Source organism: Pleurodeles waltl, chromosome 10, assembly GCF_031143425.1.
Source record: "Pleurodeles waltl isolate 20211129_DDA chromosome 10, aPleWal1.hap1.20221129, whole genome shotgun sequence".
Classification (NCBI taxonomy): Eukaryota; Metazoa; Chordata; class Amphibia; order Caudata; family Salamandridae; genus Pleurodeles; species Pleurodeles waltl.
Genome location: NC_090449.1, coordinates 264,971,302 through 264,998,284, shown reverse-complemented (window position 1 = coordinate 264,998,284; position 26,983 = coordinate 264,971,302). Strand labels below are relative to the sequence as shown.

The following is a 26,983-nucleotide window of genomic DNA, read 5'->3' as shown; positions in this document are numbered from 1 at the left end:
ATTGTAGTGATTCCTAATATCCCATGTTCTAAACCGATTTGGGCTACTGGAGGAAGAGGGAGATTTGCCTACCAATATAACACACATTCTGCACGGAGACGCTACTGATGACATTAGTCACCAACACAAAGCGTTCACTTTTGATGGCGCGCAATCCTCGCATGAGAACGGAAACTTAGCCCTCGTTTTACGAAAGGTGAGCGAAGTAAAGTCTCTGGTTGTTTCTCTATTAGGGCTAATGAGAGAGAACTTAGTGCCTAAAAATGGTTGTAGCCGTCAGATAATAAAATGAAGGTGGGGCTGGGAATGGGTGAGGGCAAAACTGTACCTGAGCCAGGAACACAACCAGTTATTTCTCCCCCTAGGATGGCGACAAACCCCCTTCCATTAGATCAAATTCGCCCCATGCGGAGAGCAATCGAATCGAACCTCTAAGGTCACGCCAGAAGGGTATTGGAGCCTCTAATAACAGGGGTGCCCGAGGGGGGGTTTTGATACTGCAATATGGCCTAGCCCTGTGGAAAATGCACTTGAGGGGGCTGTTATATCCAGTGGGTTAGGTGGAGCAGCTGGCCCCCATGGGACCCCTATTGGCTCTGGCAGTTCCATGATGGGTATGCCACGATTGGCAAGACAGGTACAACACCAGGGTCAAATAAGTAGAGCCAGTGTTATTTTTTTGACTAATGTTCCCAAACTCCTACCTGGCTCCTTCGAAGACCATGATTCCTTGACCAACAAGGTTATCCATTGTTTGCGCTTTAAATGTGATTGTCTTTCGGTTATTCGTTCTGATATCCTTAAGGTAGGAAGATACAGTCAACCAGGGATAAAGCATGATTACATCTCTGTCTGCTTTATTAAAAAATCTATGGTGGACCACCTCAAGGAATTTATAACCCGAACACGCGATCAGTGGGTCACGAAAAGGGTTGGCATTAACCTCTCTTTAAATCCACCTTGCACCCACACAGAAAGGATTACTAGTGAGCTAGCCCCGGCCTCGGAATGTGAATCCCCTATGGACCACAAGTCTTCCCATTCTCTGAACGCAGTTGATTGACTAAATGGCAATCGGGATGTGCGGTCAGATGTTATCATTGGGGACACTTGTATGGAAGAGGGTCCTAGCCCCAATAACGACAACGATTTACCCAATACCGAGCTTTTAATTTTAACATGGAATGTAGCTGGTCTCCGTAAGAAGCTGGGGGACTTGGAGTGGGCTACCTTTATTAATAATTTTCACATTTGCTTGTTTCAAGAGACCTGGGCTGATGAGCACATTTTTATTGATGGTTTTTATTCATATAATATTCTGGCCCAGCCGTCAGAAAAGGGTCAAGGCCGTCTCAAAGGGGGTTTATTATTAATGCTTATTAACAAGGACTTGCAATGTGAACATTGTTGGATAAAAATAGACTCTGTGGATCTAATGGGAGTTCAACTTACCTTGCATCAGGAGTTCAAAATTATTGTTATTATTAATATATATGCGAGATCTGCTCCTAGAGGGCTTGAGTCTCAAACTCTGTTACAGTTGACAGAATTTCTTGACTCCCTAAATCCCCCATTTTACTTAATATTAGCCGGAGATTTTAACTGTGCTTTTGAACCCTCCGATATGATTATTGGCTTAACAGATGAGGAAGACGAGATGTGGGGAATCCCACAGTTAACCAACAGCTATCCGTGTACTCGCTCTCGTGTAGCCCTCCAGTTAGCTATGTTATGCTTAAAGTATGGTCTCAGGGCTTGCAATGGACGCACACCCTCAGACCTAAATCTGGCACCTACTTTTAAACGAGGGACGTCGACAAGTGTACTAGATTATTTTTTACTTGATATTAGGCTATGGCCTCTATTAAAGGACATGAAAGTGGAACCTCGATGTGAAAGTGATCATAACCCCTTGTTATTGTCTATGGATGGGGATGTTTTTAGAAGAACCTCAAATTTACAACGTACAGTGGTTCCCACTCCATTGCTGAATAATAATTACACTAAGGTCTCATGGCCAAAGGTTTTGTCTAGTGCTCACTCGGTGGCTGGGATTTATAAATTGTTCGTAGATGAGTTGGCAATTTATGAGGAACACGAAACTGATAACATCCCTATCCTAGACATTCACCAAGGAATGCTCAAGGGACTGCAGAGGTTTTTTTTATAAAAAGACTAGAGCCAAAGGGGGTGATGTTCTTCCCAAGGGTGATAGAGGATGGTATAATGAGGATTGCAGTATGGCCAAATCTGAATTAAATGGTGCCATTAAGTCAGGCTCTCTTGTAGAGATTCAATCAGCCAGGCAATCATATAAGAAGGCTCAAACACTGGCAAAAAAGTTATGGGAAGATTCGATTTGGCAGGGTTTGAAAATAATAACAATATGATGTTCTGGGATCTATTGTCCAGAGGGCAAGGAGGGGGCAGGAGGCGCATAAGGAATCATATTCAACCTGAGATGTGGGTAGATCATTTCACCCATCTCTATGCTGCCCCCATTAACCCACTAGTTGGACATTTCCCAGCACACGATTTAACTACCCCCCAGTTGGACAATCGGGGCGACTGCTCTGAACCACTCGTCTTCTCCTTAGAGGAAACTAAAATTGCAATCAATTCATTAAAATCAGGACAAGCGACAGGGCCCGATAAAATTCCAGGTGACCTATATAAATCTGAAATTACTATTTGGTCCTGGTATATTAATTTGATTTCAAATAGAATCGCTGCTGGTGGCTCAATTCCAAGCACTTGGAAGGGTGCTGAGATAATTCCTAGCTTTAAAAAGGGTATTGCAAATTCTCCTGCAAATTACAGACCCATTAGTCTGATTGATAACATGCAGAAATGTTTTGCCAAACAACTGCTAGAGAGGTTAACAAGCTGGGTCCAAGAACATCAGGCCCTTTCCATGCTGCAAGCGGGCTTGCGTTCCAAAACGAGCACAATAGATCAGGTTTTTAGATTGACCCTCCTGTTTTGGAAATATGTGGTCCTCGCAAAACAACCTCTTTTTGTTGTTTTCGTAGACCTCAGATCTGCCTTTGATTTGGTTTGTAGAGAAAAGCTTTGGGAAGCATTACTCCAGATGGGCGTCCCCACCAATCTATTTTTTCTGTTACAACGCCTACATGATGATAAATATGCACAAGTGAGGTGGGGAGACCAAGGAGAATTGACTGATAAGATCCCTATACGGAGGGGAGTTCGCCAGGGTTGCGTCTTGGCTCCCACACTATTACACTATCCATCAATAAAGTGGTACAAATCTTGTTTTCATGCACCAATGACGCCCCCACTCTAAGCAAGCAGAAGATTCCAATACTGTTGTTTGCTGATGATTCTCTTCTTATCTCAAAGACTCCAATGAGCCTCCAAACCCTTGTGGATAGATTCAAGTCCCTCTGTGATGACAATGGCTTGGAGTTGAACGTGAATAAAACAAAATTGATGGTGTTTTCCCCTGGCAGTAGCCGAAGATGCACCATCAATTTGGATGGGGCCCTATTAAGTAAAGTAAAGACCATAGACTACTTAGGCGTGAGGCTTTCAAATAACTTGCATTGGGAGGAGCATATCGGTAAAAGCGTGGGGCTCCTTCAGCATAGAGTGGCTGCTATCCTGCGCCTTTATAAGAATTCTGTCTCCAAAGCCGTTTCTCCTGCTATCAAAATCTATCTGGCAAAGGTGCAGGGTGCAGCCATCTATGGTGCCGAACTATGGGGATACTCAGAGAGCAAAAGATTGGCAGTAGGAGAAAACAACTTTGCCAGGGCCCTACTGCGTGCCCTCAGAGTACTCCTCTGATCCCTGTGTTTTTGGACCTAGGCTTTAATCGTATAACCAATTTGTTAGGCCTAAGACCCTTGTTATATTGGGTAAGGATTTGGACTGTTCCAGAACTTTTTGTATACAGAGATTCAGTACTGGATATTCTAAGGAGGCCAGGAGCAGCTATCATACCCTGGGTCATGCATGTATCTAATTGGTTCTCTGTTCTGGGTCTGAGAAGGTTTTGGGAAGAGCGACATAACTTGGAGAGAGCTGACAAGACCCTCCTAAAGTCAGTATATTGGTCCCATATAAAGAATGACCTGGTCCGCTGCACATCCTACGGTAGATTGACCAATCTGTTCATCGACTTCAAGTGGTACCCCCAGTTTGAACAATATCTTGATCTGATTCCTGACCTGCTGGGGAAGGGTCTTTACGCACGCTTCCGTTTTGGAAGCCTCCCGTTGTTATCTCTAACTAAGAATTGGGGTGGGTCTTCATTTACAGATCTTTGCCCAGCTTGCCTTGTTTGCACAGAAACTATTGAACATTTTATGTTCTTTTGCCCTGCTTATACAACTCCCAGAGCAAAATGGATCCGTGCAACTTGCCGGAACCTGGGCCTGAGACAATGTTTTACAGCTATCAGGATTTTAAAGATTGACACTTCCATAAATGTTATCCACGCTGTCAGCAAGTTCCTTGCGTCAGCTTGGCGTATACGACACCATTCATTGGAATAAATCTTTTATTCCATGTTAATATTTTTTAGGATTTAGCAGGTATGAAGAAAAGGGATGTATTTTTATTGTTATGTTTTAAACCATGCATATGTATTTCGAGATTTTAGGTCAATCTTATCTCCATATTGTATGTTTTTATATTTTGTTATTATTGTATTGCTTTATGCTTTGATGGCCTCAATGACTGAATAAAGCTATTTATTTACGAACCTCATTGTGTAATATATGTACATACGATGTATTAAAATTATTTTTTTACTTCAAAATGCAACTGACAGCGCAGGAAGTGGCAACTATACAACAGGTCTTAAATCTCTCTGCCGAGGAGTATTATAAATACGTTTAACTACACTTTAGTGCCTCGAGATTCCAGAAGTGAGAGTTCATCATTATTTAAAATATGTCTTGAGTTCCCTCTCTGAAGAGGAACAGCTCTGAAAAGGTTGAAGTCTGGTGCCACAGTAAACACACCTCTAAGCAAACCCGACACAGAACAAAGCATAGTTCATATATTGCTTAAAAATACTAGAAGTTTCAAACTTTATTATTATGACTATTAATGCATTAACCGACCTAATTTACCACAATTTTATATACTGACAATTGGCATTATCAAGAAAATATAAGCTGCCCACTTTGCATTTGGTATTCTGAGCAAGACATTGAAAGATAATCTCTAAGAATGACACGGTTTACCTTTTACATCGTTAAGTTCATACCCTGTGAGTGCCAAGATTACTTAAGCACTGGACAGGCCAATCGGTATTGGCAATCCGAGAGTTCTTAGCGTTATCAATGTTATTGTCTTTTAGCCATGTTTAGCAGTGGCATTTACTAAATGTAAGCTCAGCCTTCCATCCAACGTAGGAACTCGGTTGGAGAGACTTGTGAATGCAAACTTCAGATGTGTTCAAATTGAGTTTAGCAAGAGGACGAGCATTTCTCACATCCTAGCTCAGTGGGTTGTTCCTCACAAGTTAATGGAACGTAATCTTTTATTCTGTTAAAATATTTGAGGGATTACCGTTTAGCTGGGCGGCAACCCGTTTTTTTTCACATCTGCCGAATAAATGCAAATTGGCAGGACATCATTTTTCATTAGCTGGACGGAAACACACCAAGACTATGACTCCCAAAATGCATTTATTTCTATGCTGTAGCTTAGGACTGAACCACGATGCTTGGCAGGCATGGAGTGCTTGTGTGCTCTGTGTAAATGACCTATTACTAGTCCATCGAGGGCCATCAACCCAGCGTATTAAGAACATGCAAACGTAACTATTCCATAATTAAGAGTAGTAAAGGTTGAGAAGCTGCTAAACAAAGAAATGTTTACCTGAAGAAATATTTGCTGGGATCTGAAACCAAACACCATGTGCAGATTTTGAATAGCGCATGACAGCGCTCCCACCCCAATTAAAACGAGGGTTGGTATGTAATTAGTGTCACAGAATTACAACCGCCTCCCCACCCAAAAACATCAAGCACACATTAAAAACATAACTTTTGAAGCCACTAACCTGTGACTACTCTATAGCCCTAGGAAAATCTGTCATCTCAAGTGCAGAAAAATATTTTTTTCTTGCAGTCTTTTTATAGTTATTCTAAAGCTTCTGGAAAAGTGAAGTGTGAGTGCCACACAAGCACATTCGGTACAGTTTTGCTTTCCTTGTTTTTTCTAAAAAGAGGGTTTTGATTTACTTACCACGTCTGTGTCCTGCAGCACTCTTGCCGGTGGTTTATGCTGTGCACATGACTTTCTTTGGTGGGTGACTGGATAATTTGTTCATCTGCTTATGGCAAACGTTTTATTTGTCAGACATTCAGCGTCAGACCGGTAGCCTAGGATTCATTAAGCACACTCCGGTTGAGAAGATGGAAAGATGCAAACGCCACAGCGACCAGCAGCACGCCGGAATCCATGGAAGAGTGCAGAAACAAATAACTCGAAATGGGAAGACAGAGGCACAGACCGGGATACTGCCTGAATACAATTTTGGATGTGACCAGCTCCTATCGTATTTGAAGCAGAGGATGAAGTCAGGCATCGGGGTTCAGCAACAAAGAGAACATTTGTGCCGTTCCACCTTTTAAAAGGGGAGGCGTTCTAAATCCCACTCACTCTGTGTGGGCTTCAAGAACCATTGTGCTGCAGAGCCCGTGAAGAGGCGGGGAGCAGCTATGAAAATCGACGTGTTCTTCTGCAGCGTGGAATGTGCCCATCTGAGCCCTTCCGAGCCCGATTGAGGTTAGGCTGGGCCACCCCCGAAAAAGTGGCTCCAAACTTTGACATCACAGCTCAGCACAATCTTCACAACTTTGTATGCAAAACTGTGTGCAATGGAAAAAATATAATAGACGCAGGGGGCAGCTGGAGGAGGCCTCTACCTCGAATTCAATTAAGAATTAGCTCTCGGGTGCCATGGGCCTGATTAATGATGAAATAGTTAACCTGGAGGAAAGGCTTGTGGCCACTCAACAGAAAATAAATGAGGCTCTCAAAAAATCTCCATCAGATTCTACAGTGAGGCCAGGTGCGATCTTGGGGGGAAGAGGGGGTTACCATGTAATAACAATCTGATCTGCGCATCGTAAAGGTCTCTCTGAGTAACATTACTAACTCTCCCCCACCGGCTGCAAGCACTTCTCAGGCTAGAAAGAAAAGACCACAAGCTACAACATCCTGGCAAAAGATACTTCAGCTCTTTCAAGACTCATCCAAACAAGACTATCTCTATAATATCTGCGGGGGCGTTCTCAGACAAGAATAAATGAGGATGAAGATATAGGAAAGTTGAACACTAAATTGGGCTGCTTGGTGAATTACGTAGTCTGTCCTTGGAGACATTTAAAGTAAAAATGAATAGCTTGAGTCTGTGGCACAGAACATGATGGAACTCTAAAAAAAAAATATCCCTATTTGCTCTACTAATAAAAGTTCCACTATGCATAACAATGGTCACACTAATCCAATTCCAATAGTACAGTCATTAGTGCCCTTATTACGGAGGAGAAACATGCCAAACAGGCCCCAATATTGCACTGATTCTAATGAAAGTAATGGGGGAGGGGGTTCAGTCAAATAGCAGCACAAACTACATTCTCCCATGTTACATGTTTTATTTGTATTTTTTACTAATAAGTGCACTGATTTACAGCTGGATCAGAATCATTGTTCACTAGATGTCTTGCACCTTCCCCCAGAAGCCAATCGACATGTGATTATGAAGGGTGCCCCTCCACTAAATCCTATTTTATCGGAGTCTTGGTAGGATCTTAAAAACAAAAAGGTTCATTGGCTGTCACAAAGGGCAAAGGTTTAGTAATGTCCATCGCCAACATAACAACATTTTAATAGTGTGGAGATTAAAGTGTGTTGGTAACTCCAGAAACACTATTGAGGGAGACTACATGGTTTTAAATTTTCTTTTCCCCATTTTGTCAAATTTTTATTATCCACACTAAGTATTATTCAACCAACCGATAACAGTATGGGACGGAAAATTAAAGTTTTGCTTCTCAGCTTCTTTTATAAGCCTGGATACTTTGGGGGTCATTCTGACCCTGGCGGTCCCCAACAGGCTGGCGGTGCTCCCATGGGCATTCTGACCGCGGCGGTACAGCCGCGGTCAGAAACGGAAAACCGGCGGTGTCCCGCCGGTTTCCCGCTGCCCAAGGGAATCCTCCATGGCGGCGCTGCAAGCAGCGCCGCCATGGGGATTCCGACCCCCTTACCGCCAGCCTGGTTCTGGCGGTTTTGACCGCCAGAACCTGGCTGGCGGTAACGGGTGTCGTGGGGCCCCCTAACAGGGCCCCACCAAGATTTTCAGTGTCTGCCAAGCAGACACTGAAAATCGCGACGGGTGCAACTGCACCCGTCGCACCCCTTCCACTCCGCCGGCTCCATTCGGAGCCGGCATCCTCATGGAAGGGGGTTTCCCGCTGGGCTGGCGGGCGGCCTTCTGGCGGTCGCCCGCCAGCCCAGCGGGAAACTCAGAATTACTGCGGCGGTCTTCTGACCGCGCAGCGGTATTCTGACGGCGAGACTTTGGCGGGCGGCCTCCGCCGACCGCCAAAGTCAGAATGACCGCCTTTGTATTGAATGACGCATCTTGTAACCTTGAGAGAAAGCTGTGCCTTTTAAAACAAAAAAAGAGTGTGGTTACTCATAACACGTTTGCTCCTCTTGAGTCTCTGAATGACGTTGAATGAGTTTTCATGTTCGTCCAGAATAACTCTTCATCCACCATGGTTGCTGTAGACAACTCTTGAGCGGAAAATATTAGCAGCAGTAAGTGATGTTCAGTCCCCTGTGTACTCTCTCCCAAACCCTTGCTAAATGTTAAGGTTGTAATAACCTCATGGAATGTTGCAGGACTAGCAAATAAGCTTAAATCAACTAATTTAACAGAATTACATTATGGCAAATCAGATTATATGTATTCAGGAAACATGGGCAGTAGATACGATCTATGTTGAGTATTTCTGTCACTTGCTACCCTATCTGTAGAAGATAATCCTGATTTAGCAATTATAAATTACTATAATAACAAATTCGATTCTCCTCTAGCAGAGTTAGTTGGCACCATGGAGAAAGAATTTGACATATTTCTCAAGTCTGAGGCGACTTAACTCTTTTTCATTTGGGCTGGGGATTTTAATATTACTAGATGCCATTTTTTCCAAAAGTGGTGATTTGATTAGTGGGCTGCGGGGTGAGGGACTGTATCAGTTTCTAAACAACTTACATGGCGAAGTGTTGAATATGATGTCTAAAAAGAATCTTTTAATGGCAGACTCTTATTGTAATTTTAGCTTAATTTTATTGCCCACATTTATTGGGAGGGGGTGATACAAGCTTAATTGACCATATACTGACATCATCTAACCCATCAGTTGTGCTTTTGGACTTTACAGTGTGGATAAATTGTCTGAGTGACCATAATTCCCTGGTGCTAACATTACACAACAGGTTACAGAGACATTTAGAGTTTAGGATGTTGCGGCACAAAGACCAAATGGGGTGAGACTGGAGTGGTCTCAAATAATGTTAGCTAGTCTCTAATTACCGATAACTGCCACAATTTTACGATCTGCCTAATTCAGGCAGGTCAGTTTGGTCATACAATCCAGGCCTATGAAAACATTTAAAAATCAACTGATTCCTCATTGACAAGGATGGTTTGGGGCACTAAGCAAACACAAAGGGGTTGGTTTGACTAAGTGTACTAGTGTTTGTAGACCGCTAAAAATAGCCCTTCATACAAACCCAAGGGATAGAATTGCTATTTAGCAATGTAGGCATAAGTACAGACTAGCTTTACACTTCACGAAGATAACTCCGAGCAGGAGTCTGGAATAACTTGATCCAAGCAGCCGAGATCAATGATATGACTCTTTTTTTTTAAATAATCCTAAATATGCCCTTCCTTAAGGATAAAACGGCTCCCAGTTTAGATTCTTTGGTCCCTACCCATGATTGGGTCGATTATTTTACCTTTATATTTAACCTCTTAAGTTAATGTATAACCTCTGCTATCAATGAACTCCTTCCACCATTAGTTCCCATTACATTAATTTTTAACTAGATAATTTCTGCCTTAAATAAAAGTGGTACGCGGAAAGCTCAGGGACCGATGGCACTCCTGTGGAAGTATACAAGCACTTACCTAATTTTGGGGCTCCTTTGCTCACTATGATATTAAACACAATCAGAACTGGGTATTTCCTATCCACTTAGTCAGAAACAATTACTGTTCTAATTTTTTAAGAAGGGTAGTAATATCGACCCATAATGCTACTGACCAATATCCCTTCTGGATTAGTCAGCAAAGCTGCTGGGTAAAGTCATCTTAGAGAGGTTGCATCAGTGGTCTATTTTGACAGAATCTCAACACAGGTTTAAAAGAGCCATTGGTAGGGTGAAGCAATGTTTCACTTTAAATCTTCTGATAGGAAAATACACTAGAGGAAAGGATGAGAGTTTCTATTTGCATTTCATGGATCTGAACAGCGCCTTCGACTTAACGTTTGGCACACAATTAATTCATTAGGGATTTCTCAGGAATTGTGGTTGACTTGGAAGTAGGGGAACCTAACTGCCAGGGTACAATACGGGCCATGAGGGGTGTGCATAATGCCCTATGAAGGGGTGAGGCAGGGCTCCACGCTTGATTCCTTCCTCTTCACATAAACGGGGTAGATGAAGAGCAACAGGCTTTAGGCTTAGACTCACTCAGAGTCGGTTCTCAGCCAGTCCCAATATTATTATACACTCATGACTCTGTATTAGTATCTTGGACCACAACGGGGTTAAAATGCCTTATTAACCATTTTAATACCTATATAAAGGATAGGGATTTGAAGGTTCACAAAAAAACATAACACGACTTGTGGGAAAGAAAGGTTCAAGAGCTGCCCCCATTACATCAAAGTTATGCATATTACCAAAACGCCAACTTTTTCATATCTGGGAATTCAATTCTCGTCTTGTGATAGTTGGAGAAACAACAGACACGTCAGCCAGTCCAATATGTTGAGAACCAGTAAAGATGTATTCAATTTTGCAAGTAAGCCAGTCACTAAGCCGAGTAGAGAAATGCTGACTATTTATAAAAGTAAATATGTCTCAGCAGCAAATGATGATTATTTATGGTCCGAAATCGACCACTGCTTTTATTATTCACAAAGAGATGGGACTTCCCTATACTGTAGTTTCTTTGTATATAAATCCGGCCCTTGACCGGCACACAATTTGAACCAAGATAGAGACCTCATTTACCAAGGTTATTCTCAAGAATTGTCTCACTTTAGACCATGCCTTTAAAAGTCCTTTGTTTTCAGACATTAGCGTCATCCTTGGCCAGATCAATGGCACCGTTCTTCTGGAAACACAACAGTGTATAGCCTATTTTTCTAAGAATTAACTTAAAGCTTTGCTTATTGGCATAAGAGAACAAAAGGGAACATTAGTAGATTGAGCTAAAATAACGACCAGAAGCAGCTAACCTGCCCTGGAGGCTGAAAGGATACAAAATTGTCTCTTTTCCATTACAAATTATTAATTGTACATGTACAACCTGACTCATTTGTGATTAGGAATTGTATACTACATGACTGTACTCTCTTAAATGGGTTATTTGTACAGGGATAGGCTCCCCTGTGCACGCAATGGGAAGTCTAGCCAGTCAACACTGCACTATACACTCTTCACAAACTTTTATTATTAATGAAAGAAAGTCTGTATTTTGAAACCACTATTTGTAAATATTAAATTTAACAATTATAGATCTGCATTTTAATACTTGTATAAACTTGCTGCTTAAGTGTCTTATAATATTTAGGCAATACAATACATGAAAAGAAATGTTTAACTTTTCAGAAATATGAATTATGAACTTTTGGTATTTTCGAACTGGTGGCACTTTTATGATGCTATGTTGTGTTCTTTTTAGCCTACTTATTTAATTGTTGTTCTTTTATAAACAGAATAAAGACTTTTGATCTGAACTGTATTGAAGAAGGTGAGCAACAAGGTGCAAATTATGTTTCTCTGGATTCCAGGCCTGCTGCCTTCTGAGAGAACTACAGGATGGATGTTTGCCAACAATCCTCCAGCCACCTCTTTCTGCTTTCTGATGCTAGCAATGATGGGAAAAATACAGGGCTTACAGAAGGAATGATGGAAATTGTTTGCCGGTAAAGTATTGAAAATAGTGGGCATACGCCATCCACTACTGACTGCATGGATTCATTTACATAAGTGGATGCAGTATTGCTACCAATCTCTACTCTAGTTGTTTGCCAAAAGAACTTCTCATCAAATTAAAAATAATTATGTAACATAACTAAATGTAATAGTTTTAGTAAAAACCCATGAACCATTTTGCCAAACGTTGTTTTCTGAATAAATGGTTCTATGGATGCCAAGCCTTCAATTGAGGTATGCTTCTTTAAAAATGTGGTGAAACATCACATCTGAGTAAAACAGCTTCAGTTGTAAATTGTATTGTCTGACAATACAATTCAGTAATAAGTCCACGATGTCTAAAGAGAAGAGGATATGCCCAAGTAATTGTTGCAAATAGTAATCAAGAAATTGTACAAACGATACATCAAATCGTTACCTGAAAGGATTGGCCTGAGAAGTGGAATCTTACAAAACTTGCGTATCTTAGATAAAGCAACAGTAGGTGGATTTATATAGATTTACTTCAGTATCAATGTAATCCCTTCAAAAAGCTGTTTTCATCAGAGATCCTATTTTCGTCTGAATTGTTCATTGGCTCACTGTTTCAAGGTTGATATTATAGGGACTACCGGGCTGATTGATAGTAACTTCCTTTAGTACAACTTATTCCCCAGGCTTCTTTACAAAAAGTTAATTACTTCTGTTTTAATCAGAATTGTTAATCCATAAAAGCGATGCTTTTGTCAATTTTCCGAAACTTGAATGAAACGGTCTGTGGATAATTAACATGCACTTTATTGGCCAATTACAACTTTACAACAAAGGACAAACATAACTCCCAACATTACAAATCAGAAATGAATGACAGAGTTGGAATCCAATAAAATTAAGTATTTTAAAAGCAACGTAAGCAAATAGATTTATGAAAAGACTATACACTGTTAAAAGTGCTCGAGGACTGCATAATATAAACTGATTTTGTGGGATGTTATGTTGCTTACTCTGGAATAGATGGGACCAGAGAAGGATCGCTGGTTGCAGGCATCAAGCTTGCAACTCTCTGGGGGCTTTGGGAGGGGAAGGACTGTTGACTACAGTCTTTGCTGCCAGCCACCACCTTTTCGCCTATGCACATGTACAAACACCTGCAACTTAGAGGCCAACACCACCCACAGCATCCATAGGGTTATGGGTTCTGTGCACGGTAAATTATGGACATCTGAGGGGTAGGTGGGTGGTGAAAAAGCAGCTTATCACAATGGGACAGTCAAAAAGTTGTTAGAGGGATAGAGCAAGTTTGTGAGGAATACCCTTGGGCAAGAGGATGACTGTGGCACACCTGGGGTTCAGCATGTATGTATTTATACAATTTGAACATTGTTCTTCAGATGTGCTTTCCTATTGTAATTATTATAATTCTACTTGCAATCTAGGTAAGCCACCTAACTTCAGTGACAGATGGCAAGCACACAATGAAGGGTAAAGGATGCAACATTTGTCAGAACAAAAGCAGATACGTTTTAGGTTTATGCACCTTTTACTAAAAAATAATCTTGTCGATTGAAATTTTTAAAATGTTGTGAACCTGGCAATGCACTCAATATCTTCACAGTGGACTTTGATGTTATGTTTTCTTTCTCTTGAGTGATTCACCAACACCCAAAACTTCAGCAAATACTGCCTTTCACAAATAATTTAACATGCCATTACCTGTAATAAATGTTAACAATTGCAGCAAAGCATAATTCACACTAAGGGCCAGATGTAGCAACTTCCCAAATTGCGACTTGCAATTTGCGAGTCCCTGCGACTCGCAAATTGCAAGTCGCAATTTGGGATGCAGAAAGGTGTCTCAGACACCTTCTGCGAGTCGCTATGGGGTCGCAAAGAACCACCTCATGAATATTAATGAGGTGGGTTGCAATTTGCGACCCCATAGCGACTCAGGGCACTCACGGGGATGGAGGCCTGCTGGGAACAGCAGACCTCCATGTCCGTGACTGCTTTTAAATAAAGCAGTTTTTTTTTTTTTCATAGTGCAACCCGTTTTCCTTAAAGGAAAACGAGCGGCACTTTGAAAAATATACCGAAACCTTTTGTTTCGGTATTTTTCAGGGCAGGTAGTGGTCCATTGGACCACTGCCTGCTCTGAAAAATTATTTTTGGGTCCAGTCACAAAGGGGAAGGGGTTCCATGGGGACCCCTTCCCGTTTGCAAGTGGGTTACCATCCACTTCAAGTGGATGGTAACTGCGAGTCCATTTGCATACCACTGCGACTCGCAAATAGGAAGGGAACACCCCTTCCTATTTGCGACTCTGAAATGCATTTTGCGAGTCGGTTCCGACTCGCAAAATGCATTTCTACATAGCAAACACGCATTTGCGACTCGCAAACGGCGATTTTCGCCGTTTGCGAGTCGCAAAGTGTTTGCTACATCTGGCCCTAAGTTCCAGCCAGTGATTACTCAAGGTTTTGCCCAGTCACAGCACTGTGTTTTTATGGCAAGGAAAGGCTTTGGGGTCTCGAAGATGGACAGGTCTGTGTACTAAAATTCAGAAATCAGTAAGAGGGGACTGGAGGTTTGTGGGTTGTATCAAAAATATGTTTGGCATTTATTCCTTCAGAAAAGATGTGCTGTCTGAACATGCAGCAGCTGGATTGATGGGGAAATACCATAAACAAGGTGGAGCACTGGTGCTCCACTTGTGAGCATTGCGTTCTCTCAGGGTCATTTCAAATGGACAACTGGAAGTTAAATCCAGGGTAAGCATGGGACTGCTGATTTCTTTAGGAAGCCCCAGGAAAATTCTGTTACATCTTTTCTTCTCAGCCACTTCTGAGTGTGGTAGTGTTTTGGGTGTGGTAAACACACCAACAAAATATTGTCAAAGGATCCAATGTGAACGTCAATGACAACCTGAATAGCTGAAAAGGAAAGAACGTAAGCACATACCACTCCCACTTTGGATGCCATTGTGGCATGCTCTTCTGTAACAGGTAGAATTGTGTATATGTGTACACCAACATGCAGGGTTCGTTTAATGGAGTTTCTGCTATTTGGAAAGGGGATCCAGTCATGGCTAAGCAGTGGTCGTGGGTAACAATGCTAATAAGTACAAAGAGTGTTTACTGTAAGATCCAGTTGTATGTAGGGAATGCAGCAAACATATTAGTGGACGAGGAGGGGCTGTCATGGACCAAACCCTTGGATAAAATCTTTCAGGTTCACCTAATCTGGTAGTAGGGATAGTCAAGTGCTTTATCAAAATGCATTTAATTATTCCATCTTTTATATCTTTCTACAGAGCTTTTCCTCTCTGGAAGAGATTATGCAGCTATCAAGTACCTTAAAATGGCTCTGCAGCTCACTAAAACACACTCAGCTTTTGAATAGTCTATTTGAAGTTGACTGTTTTTGCCCTGTGCATTGCATCATGGCTTTCTGATCGGCCAAGTGGCTTGGTCTGTCATTTGTCAATGTGCCTGAGGAAAACAGTTTGCAATTCATTCCTGAAACCGGGTTTTAAGTCCAAAACCCTGCATGATCCCTGTACAAAGACTGGGATCAACATCCATAGAAAGAGGGGGTTATAATAACCCAGAGCCTCAGAGTATAGCGTAAAACAGGGACCACCAGGATACCCATGCTTACGACCCCTAAAGTCCATAAGGGACCCAACGCCAGGCCACGCAGCCCGCAGGACAAGGCTTGGAAATCAAACAGGATAATAGGAGTAATGATATGGTGGGGATATGGGAATTTCAATGTTCCCCTACACAACACATTGTCACAAAGTCCCAAGTAACAGGCAATCAAGGCACCTGCTACAGAATGAAATGCAAACTGTTTTCCTCAGGCACATTGGTTTGTCCTGATGATGATCCTAGAATTGGACTAAAGGATCGAAATGTCGTTAACTACAATACTCTGACTTAGCTTTTTGATTATGTGTATCCAGCAGCAACAAACTTGAGTACCATTGTAATACGACGTGCAATTTTCGAGTGTTTTTTTCTGTCACATTTGTTATGCCTGAGTTATGTCTTTTTTTTCACATTGTATGTTTTTCCCAGTTTGCCTGTACTGTCCCACTATATGACTGTGTTTGAAAATAAGTGTGTTTAATTATATATTTTAATGATTTAGAAACCGATTCCATTAGGTCTCTATTTTTTAATTTGACTTTTTGACTTTGTTGAGGGACCGTTGTTCCATTATTTGAATTTTGCCAAATGGTCAATATTTAAAATCCTGCTTGGTGGTCATTCATTTACATTTTTTCACGTACCAACAATGTGTTATCCATACAAGCACAGCATGCAATAAACAGGCCTCTTTTTAAATTACACTGTGTTTGTTCCAAAATAATATTGGTTGCAATCAACCTTGACGATTCAATGTGGTCTCTGGTCAGCTATCTAGTTTCTCCATGTTGTTGTGTTTTGTGTAATGTATTAATTATGTAACTGGTAATGTGAGGTGGGAATGTGGCCTAGGTGGCTGGTTACCAGTGACATACCCTCCTCCCACCACAATTAGGCAGTGGGGGTAGACAGCTGGGGTCAGCAACAAGATCAGGACCTCCTTCAGGATGCAAAAATGCACAGAAAAAGAGAGAATGGGAAATTAGGGGTAATGTTGAAGGTGTGTCCTTGGCACCAAATTTAGCCCTACACAACTAGGTTTGACATTACCTCACATTGCCTACTGCATCAGACCCAATTAAATATGCCGGAAAAGGTTCTTAAGGGAAGTCTGAATCAATTGAAAGTTACTGGAAAAGTGTGCATGTCTTCCTTCCTCCAAAACATAGTTTTCTTTAAAGTTTGAAAACACATACATTATTGACATCAGGTGTTCTTTCGAAATCTTGTTAAAGAAAGACTTTCATTTACCGTTGTAAAAGATGATGTAGGGAGACTGAGACTTGGTAGCATGCATTAAATATCCAGTTGGTATGTCTAAGTTCCGACTTGCATTGTGACTTAATTGATCACCATTCTTTCCCGAATGTACAAAGATTTGCATCTGAAAGAAAAAAAAGACCTATAGTAAAGTGTACAGAAACACACACTATTTAAACTGCATTTTTGTAACACTCAATATAGCTTCAACCTAAACAAGACTAGTGTGCTTTTGGCTCAAGCACGTACTTAAGTTCTGTCACTACTCAGTGCTTAACTTGTAAATATCTTAATAAATAAACAGTAAAATTAAAACAAAAGTGCATGTGTCCACAAGTTTCTAAAGAGGTATCAACCCACTTCATCAATTAGCCACCCACTTCCAATGCTGTCCCAAATTGCTGCCGGCTTGTACACTGCCCAAAGCAGAAGTGCAGCAACTGAGCAAAGCAAACAAGCCCACTTTTCTCAAAGAAGGGTTTGGTAGGACAGGCTTTTGAAAAACGTGGTAAAACTGCAATTTACAGCCTGATTTTCGCTTTAATTTGTTAATAAGCAGTGTGATCGGAAAGGGAGCTCATGAGATAATTCAGCACTTTCAAGGTTATGGTTTGGGAGGGCGAGGAAAAGGATTGGGGTACATGAAGAAGTAACTTGTCCTTAGTTTTACAAGTTCAAATAAACATTAAACCCACATGTACATGATGTGTCAGAATAAACCAAAACTGTGTAAAAATACAAAACTCAGAACAATTACACTGAGCAAAATAAAGTAACACTTTTTAAATGAATGCTTGTCAGTGGTGGAAGGAGGTTCAGTCGTGAATGGCTGATCCCCTAAGAAGCTCATCAAACATTGCAAAAAAACAAAAAATACTTGTGCAACAAACTTACATTATATTTGCTAATTACACAAAATAACAAACGTGATATTTTAGGTTTGTCATATTTTTGAAGACAAGTAAAATTGAAATCACATCTGTTTCACTCTTTTACGCAGGGCCAGACTGGGAACCCAAAGCAGTCCTGGCAAATTGTGTCAGACTAGCCCCCAGTGCACAAGCCTGACCACTACAATGGGACTTGGGGGAGTTCTTCCCAACACCCACCCCCCAAGAAAATTTGAGACAGAAAATGGCAAAAACTGTACATTATTCATTACATGTTCAACTGTATTAGTTTGTAAAGCATAGTAAATGATGACTTTACAGTGAACCAGGATTCAGCCATCTTCATTAGGACTCTTCAACGATTCCCTCTCCATCACAATCTAAAAGTGCCTCTCATCTTTCCATAGCACCTCTCTGCTATGTATTTTATTTGTTTTATAGTGTCTCTCTTACCAATGTAGGACGTTGGAGCATTTCACATCACACACACATACATACATACAGAGACAACGAACCATACGTATGTAAATCAGTGTATAGAAAATGTTAATAAAGACAAATGGGGCTACAAGGTATATGATTCACATGTCATTTGTTCTGGAAGGCATTTTTTAGCGGTGCTTAGTCTGGGGAAGCATAAACCCAGGAACCAGAATGTAACACAGTGGTTAGGGTTGACCTTACTAATAACAATCTATTTCTACTGAAACAAATCCTTTTTTTAGCAAAATTAGGATCATCAAAGACTGGGAAAAACATAACTTTCTACTCTGTAGTTTGCATATAGCTCTTTGATGACAATTCATGGCTCACAGTGCTAGGTTATGATTGTAATTTATGAACTGCACAGTAACAAAAGGACTATTTTTGATGAATCCAGTATTCCACAGAGCTATGTACAGAAAATACTGTTCGCTAATCTGCATAGTACACGTTCTTTGCAGCAGGCACATTAACCCTCTACGCTATGTTAGATGAGTCAAAACTGCCACCAGACAAAACTGAAATCTCTCTCCAGGAGGTACATTAATTACCAGAGTTACCTTGGCACTTTTATTGTTGCCTGAAAACTTTTGGATGTACAAGGTAATCTGCAGTGCTTTTAAAACTGCTACAAAACCGGCTGTTCATCCTTCCAGACTCCCAGGGGAACGCCTGATCTCCGGTACGGCCAGCCTGGCCTTGACAGGCACCTGCAGTGATTGCATTTAGCACCTGAGATTGCATAACATAAAATGATGCATTTTTCACTGATTGCTTTAACTTGTATTTGTTTTTCAATTAAGGTGTGTGCTTTATATTTTAGATGCATTTACCACAGGAGAAAGTCCAACTAGATAGTTTTTAGGCACTTCTGTTGCCCTTCCCTAAACTCTTCACTCTGCCCACATTGCATTTAGATTTAGATTCACAGTTTCCATAAGTTTTGTTTAATGTACTTCAACCTCTGAACGAACTACGAAATATTTAGTAAGAGGCTGCCATTGAGGGCCCATCTCCAGCATAGCCAAAGCTACATCAGCTAAAGCAGTGGTTCCAAACCTTTTCACTTCTGTATATCCCCAACTTATCATTGCTGGAACCTGGGGCCCCCAACTGAATCATTATTGGAATCCGGGGACCTCCTATTGAGTCATTACTGAAAGCTGGGGACCTAAATCTGTTAATATTATTTAATTTTCTAAGCAGTCACAGACCCCCTGAAGAGGCTTTGCGGACCCCTTCAGGGGTCCCCGGACCACAGGTTGGGAACCACTGAGCTAAAGAACTATTTGTGTCACGGAAGATATTGCAGCCTGGGCTAAGACAGAGAAGAGGGAAGGGGGTTGGGTTGAGGCTCTTTTAGCTCAGTGGGTGTTGCCTGCCTGAATAGCACCCACCAGGCCTAGGCACACACAGCACTGCACACTGCAAGAACAATTCTATCCAGAGCAGAGCAGCTACATTGACTGTTTCCAGGTGGCCAGATAGTGTGCATCATCCCCTCAACCTGATAGTTTAAGCAAGACCTGTTCAGAGTGTTAAGAGGGGCGTTAAGGGAGGTGGTGGTGATGTCCAGGTGTTGCCAGTGCTGAGTTCTGACTAATAAAAACAAGCACTGGTAAAGCTAGTAGATTTAATCTATGAGCGGTATTGGTTTATCAGTGTTTTCAGCCATGATGTACAGTAGCTGGCTACAGTGCAACATGGATGAAAGTAAAAAAAATAATAAAGCACTTTGATACTATCAGCTGGGAGATAGCTGAAAAACATGCTGTCTTAGCGTGCTTAAACACAAAGGAAAAAGTAATGTGTCCATGATCCAGAGGAGAGACAAACACACGAAGAGGAAGGGAGACCTTAGCAGCTGACCAATAAGAACCAGGCAAATGAGAGACCATGAAGCAAAGCAATAGTAAGCAATAAGTGATCTCTAATCCCACTGTCTGAAAAACAAAAGGTCATGCAAGAGCCTAGACCAACAGGTTCTTGTGCCTTTCAATGTATCTTTTTTAATATTGTCCCACCAGGCCCCGAAAGTGAGCAAGCAAGCAGACTAATAGTAAGAGACAAGCCAGAGCTGAGCCAGGGGTCTGGTTTTGATTTAAGAGCGACAGCAGGAATGAAGCAATCCAAATATTTGGCAGGTAAATCATATACCAAATGTAATGTCATGTAAAGATATGATAGTTGGTTCAAAGTTTAAAAATGTGTATTGCTTTAACATCTGGAATCTTTTTCATTTTAGTAAATGGTATCACTGTATTGAGTGACATTTAATACAATTGATCATTTCTAAACATGAGGTTTGAAACACTCTTGAAATCCCTGCCTTCTTCCTGATGGTGATGCCCTTAGTGAACCACGCTCGCCTTGTGCTCCCTTATATATGGCCTATGTTGCTACTGTAAAGTCCTATCCAAGTGATGTTTTTTGGACAGCACACATCCTAAACTAAATTATATTAGTGTACTTTCAAACGCAATGATCTAGGAAATGGAGGCCGAATTAAAATAAAATGAGTGTCCATGATCTCACAAGTTGGGCAAATGGGGAAGTAGGATTGACCTCAAGATTCCTGATTACACATTGTACCATTCAGCCAAAGGATTTGCACCTCCTCTCACTGGTTTAACGCTAAAGGGCAGTGCTTTGTGCATAATGTTTGAGGAGCTAAATGAATAAATGAACGGTGTATCACAAACTAGGTTAGGATGACAAAATAAGTTTTTCCAGCAAGAGTACAAAATTAATTGAAGGCATGGCACTCTAGTTTTATGTTAGCACTTGCTGCCCCTGACTTAAGAGACAGCTTTCAGGGGCAGCTCAAGCCCTTCAACACCGCAGTAAAGGCAATACCAGTATTTGCAAGCCAAGGGGCTTGTCTCTGAGATCCCACAGAGTTACAGGTCTTCTTCACTCAAACAAAACTGAAGTGCAGCTATGAAGGGTCTTGTTGATCACGGTGTCTCTTTGGTATTTGACTCAAAACGTCTTCCCTCAAGGGCTGTTTCTCCCTTGTATTTAATAAGAGTGTGTGCAGCCAGCGCCATATCTGAGAAGATATGGCGCAATTCTGCTCTCTCCCTATCAAGCAACGCAGCACAGCAAGCTGTGCTTTTTTTGTTTGTTTTTTAAAGAAATCCACCCCTTAGCACTTAAGATAAAACAAGTGCATTAAGAAATAATATTTTTAGCAATGCGTAATCAAACTGTACCTAGTGCAAACCTTTTTTAATACGTTTATTAGAACAACATGCCCCAGAGCTCTGCTGTTAAAACGCTTACATTAGCTCTCCAAAAACAATACATCTTTGCACAAAGAAGCCTCAAATAACTCATTCAGTTAAAGTCCTACCCTGTCTCCCAAAAAGCATTTATATTTAATGATTAATCAATTGCACAAATTTACGTTTCTTTCAGGTAACAGGTATGCTGTTGATAATGTTTGTTTCTTCCTTTACTGCCTCCCCGATTGCTTCACAAAACAGGTAGAGGTGGGCAAGGCCCCCGAGACAGAGCTGAGCCAACGAAAATCTTTGGCATGTAAATCAAGCAATGTCCAAATTAAAAGCTGAATTTTTCTTTTACAATATGGAAGCATTACATCACTGAATTGAGAGGCATTTACTAAAACAATAGTTTTTAAATAATAACCTGAAAAGATTCAAGTACCCCACACCACCCCATGTCGAAAATGCAGAGAGTGAACTAAGAGGCAAGCTGATTGCCATGCATACCCAGTAAATGCCCTATATTCTTATTATGCATGGGACAACATTATAGTCTACTGAATCACACACAAGAGATTTTGTACAGCACAACAATTGCACATAATTAATGCTACTGTTATGTGTGTGCAGGATTATATGATTAAATGCTGACCAAATTCATATTGATTCATTTATGCAATACCTGCATGAGAGTGCGCAAAATGCATGTTCTGCTACGTGTTTTGTGTTCACATATAAAGATGATTTGACGATGTGTAAGAGTTTGTTGTTTTATATGCCATTGTTTTGCTTTCGCAACACAGGTATTAATAAGTGTTTTCATAGGAGACCCAGTAAGTAGTCCTGGCATGGTTGTTCACTGTTACAGGTTGCCTTGGTTTACCATGACTCTGACCAAATAGCATGTACATTTAGGTCCTGACGAAAGCCCTTGACCCAGAGTAGTCTAACCATGAAGGGCTGAAATATGTCAGCTGACTAGTATGGTGCAATAGCATGTTATTGTATCACCCAAGAAATACCTGTTTTAACCACACCAGAGGCACCAGAATAAAGGGATGCCTTTTTGACTTCTAGGTATTTTTCCCTATACTACAGTAGACACTGTCTGGAGACAAATAGCAAAAGTCCTAGCTGGAATAAGTTAGAGCCCAGTCTGGTCAACAGGGACCAGGATGGAACCCACTGACGAAGCAAGACACCAACAGGGTGTGTGAGGGTCAACAAAAACAATACAGTGCCGGCAATATTAGGATTGCGACTTGGTCAGTGATTTGACTGACATCACGTGGTTGTACGAAGCCCTTAATGTGACAATTATAGATTAGGAGAAAGTATCCTATATCTCCAAAAACCTCTCACACCTTCCTAGAATAACTGAGGATCTGGGTACATTTTTGTGATAAGATTCTGATTAGCCTTAAAGGAATGAGGCATCTCATGCAACAAAAACTGCATTGAACTTAATGCCAGTTTCTGTCTCTGCAACACAGCACAGGTCACAAAACCATACAGATTCGATTTCAGAATCAGAAGCAGTTCCAAAAAGGCAGGTGAGGCCTAGAAACGGGTGTATTAAGAGGTGCTGTCATCGAAGGAAGCTGAAATGCACTGTTGTATTGGAGGAGGAAAGAAGCATGCCAGAGGGCAGAAATGTAAAATATAGCAAATGCAGCTTTCAGGAATGTTTCCAATGGTTAGCTGTTACTCTCACTGGAAGAAAACCCCACCTGTGGGATAGAATGGAGAGCAGGTATCTGATCAGAAGGGGAAAATGGCTTCTCTTAGAACCAGGCCGCCTTGAACCTCTCCTCCACCCCAACCCTCACTTTACCAGTTACAGCTAGGGTAGGATTTTGTATGGCCCTCGTCTGTCTGCAACTCGACAGACAAAAGCTCCTAATTAACCAAAGAAAGATGGGTTAAAAGAAAAGGGAAAGAAGGATAGAAGATTAAAAGGAGGAATGAGTGAAAGGCTACATGGGTAAGTGAAATGATGGGTGAAAGGGAGTGTGGATGAAATGATGTTTGGGTGAGTGAAAGGATGGGTGAAAGTGGGAAATGGGAGAAAGGATGGTGGAAGAAAGAATCAGTGAAAGGATGCATGTGTAGGAGAAAGAATGGGTGAAAGGGTGGATGGGTGAAAGGATGCGTGGGTGAATGAAAGGATGCATGGGTGAGTTAAAGAATGTGTGAAAGGGTGGCTGGGTGAAAGGATTTGTGAGTGGGAGAAAGGATGGGTTAAAGAATGCATGTGTGGGTGAAAGATTGAATAGGTGAAAGGATGCATGGGTGATTGAAAGGATGGACAAAAGGATGCATGGGTGACTGAAAAGATGGGTGAATGGTAGATGCATGAAAAGCTGGGTGAAAGGAAGCATGGATGAAAGGATAGGTGAAAGAGTAGATGGTGACAGGATGTGTAGGTTGGTATGTGTATAAAACGATGGATGAAAGGATGGATGGGTTAAGGGATGAGTGGGTGAAAGGATGTGTGAAAGAATGCTTGGGTGAAAGGATGCATGGGTGGATGAAATGATGCACTGGTGGGTTGATGGGTGAAAGGATGCATGGGTTAAAGTGTGGATGGGTGAAAGGATGCATGGGTGTGTGAATGGATGGGGAAATAGGATGGGTGAAAGGAAAGATGGGTGAAAGTACGGGCAAAAGTGTTGATGGGAGAAAGGATGGGTCAAAGTGTGGATGGATGGAGTGGTAAAAGACTGAATGATGGTTGTAAGAATAAATGGAAGACAGGAGGTAAAGGTGAAACTGTGGATACCAGTGGGTGGATGGAAGAGTGAAAGGATGCATGGATAGATGTCTGGATTGAAGAAACAAGGGAGCTCTTATAGGGAGGGTCGCGCACACTTGCTTCACTTTCTTAGTTCCATCAGAACTTTGGTTCAAAGGTTTTTTTTAAAAGAAATTCTGGATAGTCCCTTGCTTGGAACGTTTGTCATTCCTCCTTTGATGCAAGGAGGATCTGTCTCTTTTACAATGTTTATGCCTCTTCTCTGGTGAAGTAGTCTGGGACCGAGCTCAGAAGTGTTTGGAAGGAGTTCTCAACCTTCTCCTGATTGATGCTATGTAAAGTTTGGCCTTTAAAGGAATCATATGTTACTTTTTTGGGGGAAAAATCATGTTCAACATCAAAAAATGACCAGTAAGCTCTGGGTGACTCTGGAGCCTCGGTATGTTGACACACTGAAAAATCAGGAACTGAATCCACTAGCTTGGGTGGTTACATACGCAGGACTGTTGCAGAACATCCAGAGAAGCCATAAGACACCACTGCTGCTGCATAGTGCCACATAGTACACATGACTTGACATGATACAAAAATGTTTCAGGATCAAATCTGGCACGGAGCAGAAGGTTCAAGTAAGGAATCTGCTGCAGATAATATCCATTAGAAGGCTTCTTTAGTTTATGATTTCTTCCATCAACATTACCTAAGTTAGTGCTTGTAGAAAATTGCCCTCTTTCTTGGCATGGTTACCCCCCATTTTCTGCCCGTTGTCAGTGTGTTTGACTGTGTTCACTGGGATCCTGCTAACCAGGACCCCAGTGATTATGCTCTCTCCTCCAAATCTGGTTGCTACTAACCTTTTCTCCCCACAATTGGCATACTGGTGCCCCCATGTAAGTCCCTAGTATATGTTACCTAGGTACCCAAGGCATTGGGGTTCCGGGGATCTCTATGGGCTGCAGCAGTTATTTGCCACCCATAGGGAGACCATGCAAAATGTTCTGCAGGTCTGCCATTGCAGTCTGCGTGAACTGGGTGCATGCACCCGGTTTCACTACAGGTCACTGCACCAGGTCACAGTAAGTCACCCCTATAGCAGGCCCTCTCAGCCCAGGGGGCAGGGTGCAGGTACCCGTGTGTGAGGGCATCCATGCCTAGCAGAGGTGCCCCCACAAACTCCAGCCCCATTTTACTGGACTTTGTGAGTGCAGGGACGACATTTTATATGTTTATATGCATACCGGACATAGGTCACTACCTATGTCCAGCTACATAATGGTAACACCGAACTTGGGCATGTTTGCCAGTATTGGAAGTATGATCCCATTCACTCTGGGGGCTCCTTAGAGGACTCCCAGCATTGCTACCAGCAGTCTTACAGGGTTTTCTCAGGCAGCTCAGCTGCTGCCAACCCACTCAGACAGTTTTCTGCCCTTCTGCTGCTTGATCCGATCAAGCCCAGGAAGGCAGAACAAAGGAATTCCTTTGGGAGTGGGAGGTAACACCATCTCCCTTTGGAAATAGGTGTGACTGGCTTGGGAGGGGTAGCTTCCCCAAGCCACTGGTTTTGCTTTAAAGGGTACATTTGGTGCCCTCTGTGAAAAAAAACAGTCCATACCAGTTCAGGGACCCCCAGTCCCTGTTCTGGTGTGAAAATGGACAATGGAAAGGATAGTGGCCACTCCCCTGTCCATCACCACCCCAGGGGTTGTCCCCTGAGCTCCTGCAGAGGCTCCCTGGGTTCTGCCATCTTGATTCCAAGGTTGGCATGGAACTCTGGGAGCATGTGAGTGGCCAGGCAGGTGACGTCAGAGGTACCCTCGGATACGTAGTTACCTGATTATGTGACCAAGCCCCCTCTTTGGGCTATATAGGGTCTTTCTCTGGGATAGGTCCTCAGATTCGGCTTGCAAGACTGCAGCAGGACTCCTCTGCAACCTCTGCTTCTACTTCTGGCCACCGGAACCGCGACTGGACCCGCCAGGAACCTACAAGCTGCAGATCCACAAGGAAGACTCTTCTGCAACGTTGTATCCAGAATTCCTGCCAGCTTTGCAACATTTCCCCAGCTGTGCATCCTCTGAAGACTGTTTAACTTTTCAGCCTGCACAAGAAGAAGGGATCTCCCATGGGGTGAAGGTATCACTCCCCTGTAACTACAGGTACCTGGCTGCACCGACGACCGGCTGTTTGGATCTCCCCTCATCATGAGTGGCGTGGGTCCTGCATCACAGGTGGTTGTCCGGAGAGTCTCCTTGGTCCACTCTACCAGCTGTTGCACTTTGGTGGTGGTAAGTCCTTTCCACTCCAAGCAAGACAGTACCCCCGTGCACCGCATCCTCTGCATCTGCCAAGGCTTGTTTGCTTCACCTCCAAGAGGAACTTCAGGCGACACGTAGCTCCAGCCCCCAGAACCCCCTCCTGCAACTCCTGGGCTTCTGCGTGGTCCTCTGATGATGTGGGAGCAACTTCTGTGGTGCAACGTTGGCTGCTCCAGCGATTTCTGTGTCC

General features: G+C 42.2%; 1 protein-coding gene across 1 annotated transcript in view; it reads right to left on the bottom strand.

Annotated features, from left to right (window-relative positions):
* FAM234A (family with sequence similarity 234 member A) overlaps positions 1 to 26,983 on the bottom strand; it is a 318,557-nt gene that overhangs the window by 167,739 nt on the left and 123,835 nt on the right. The window contains exon 6 of the mRNA XM_069210403.1: positions 17,109 to 17,241. Within this exon, the coding sequence (XP_069066504.1) occupies positions 17,109 to 17,241 (133 nt within the window). The remainder of the gene's footprint in view (positions 1 to 17,108; positions 17,242 to 26,983) is intronic.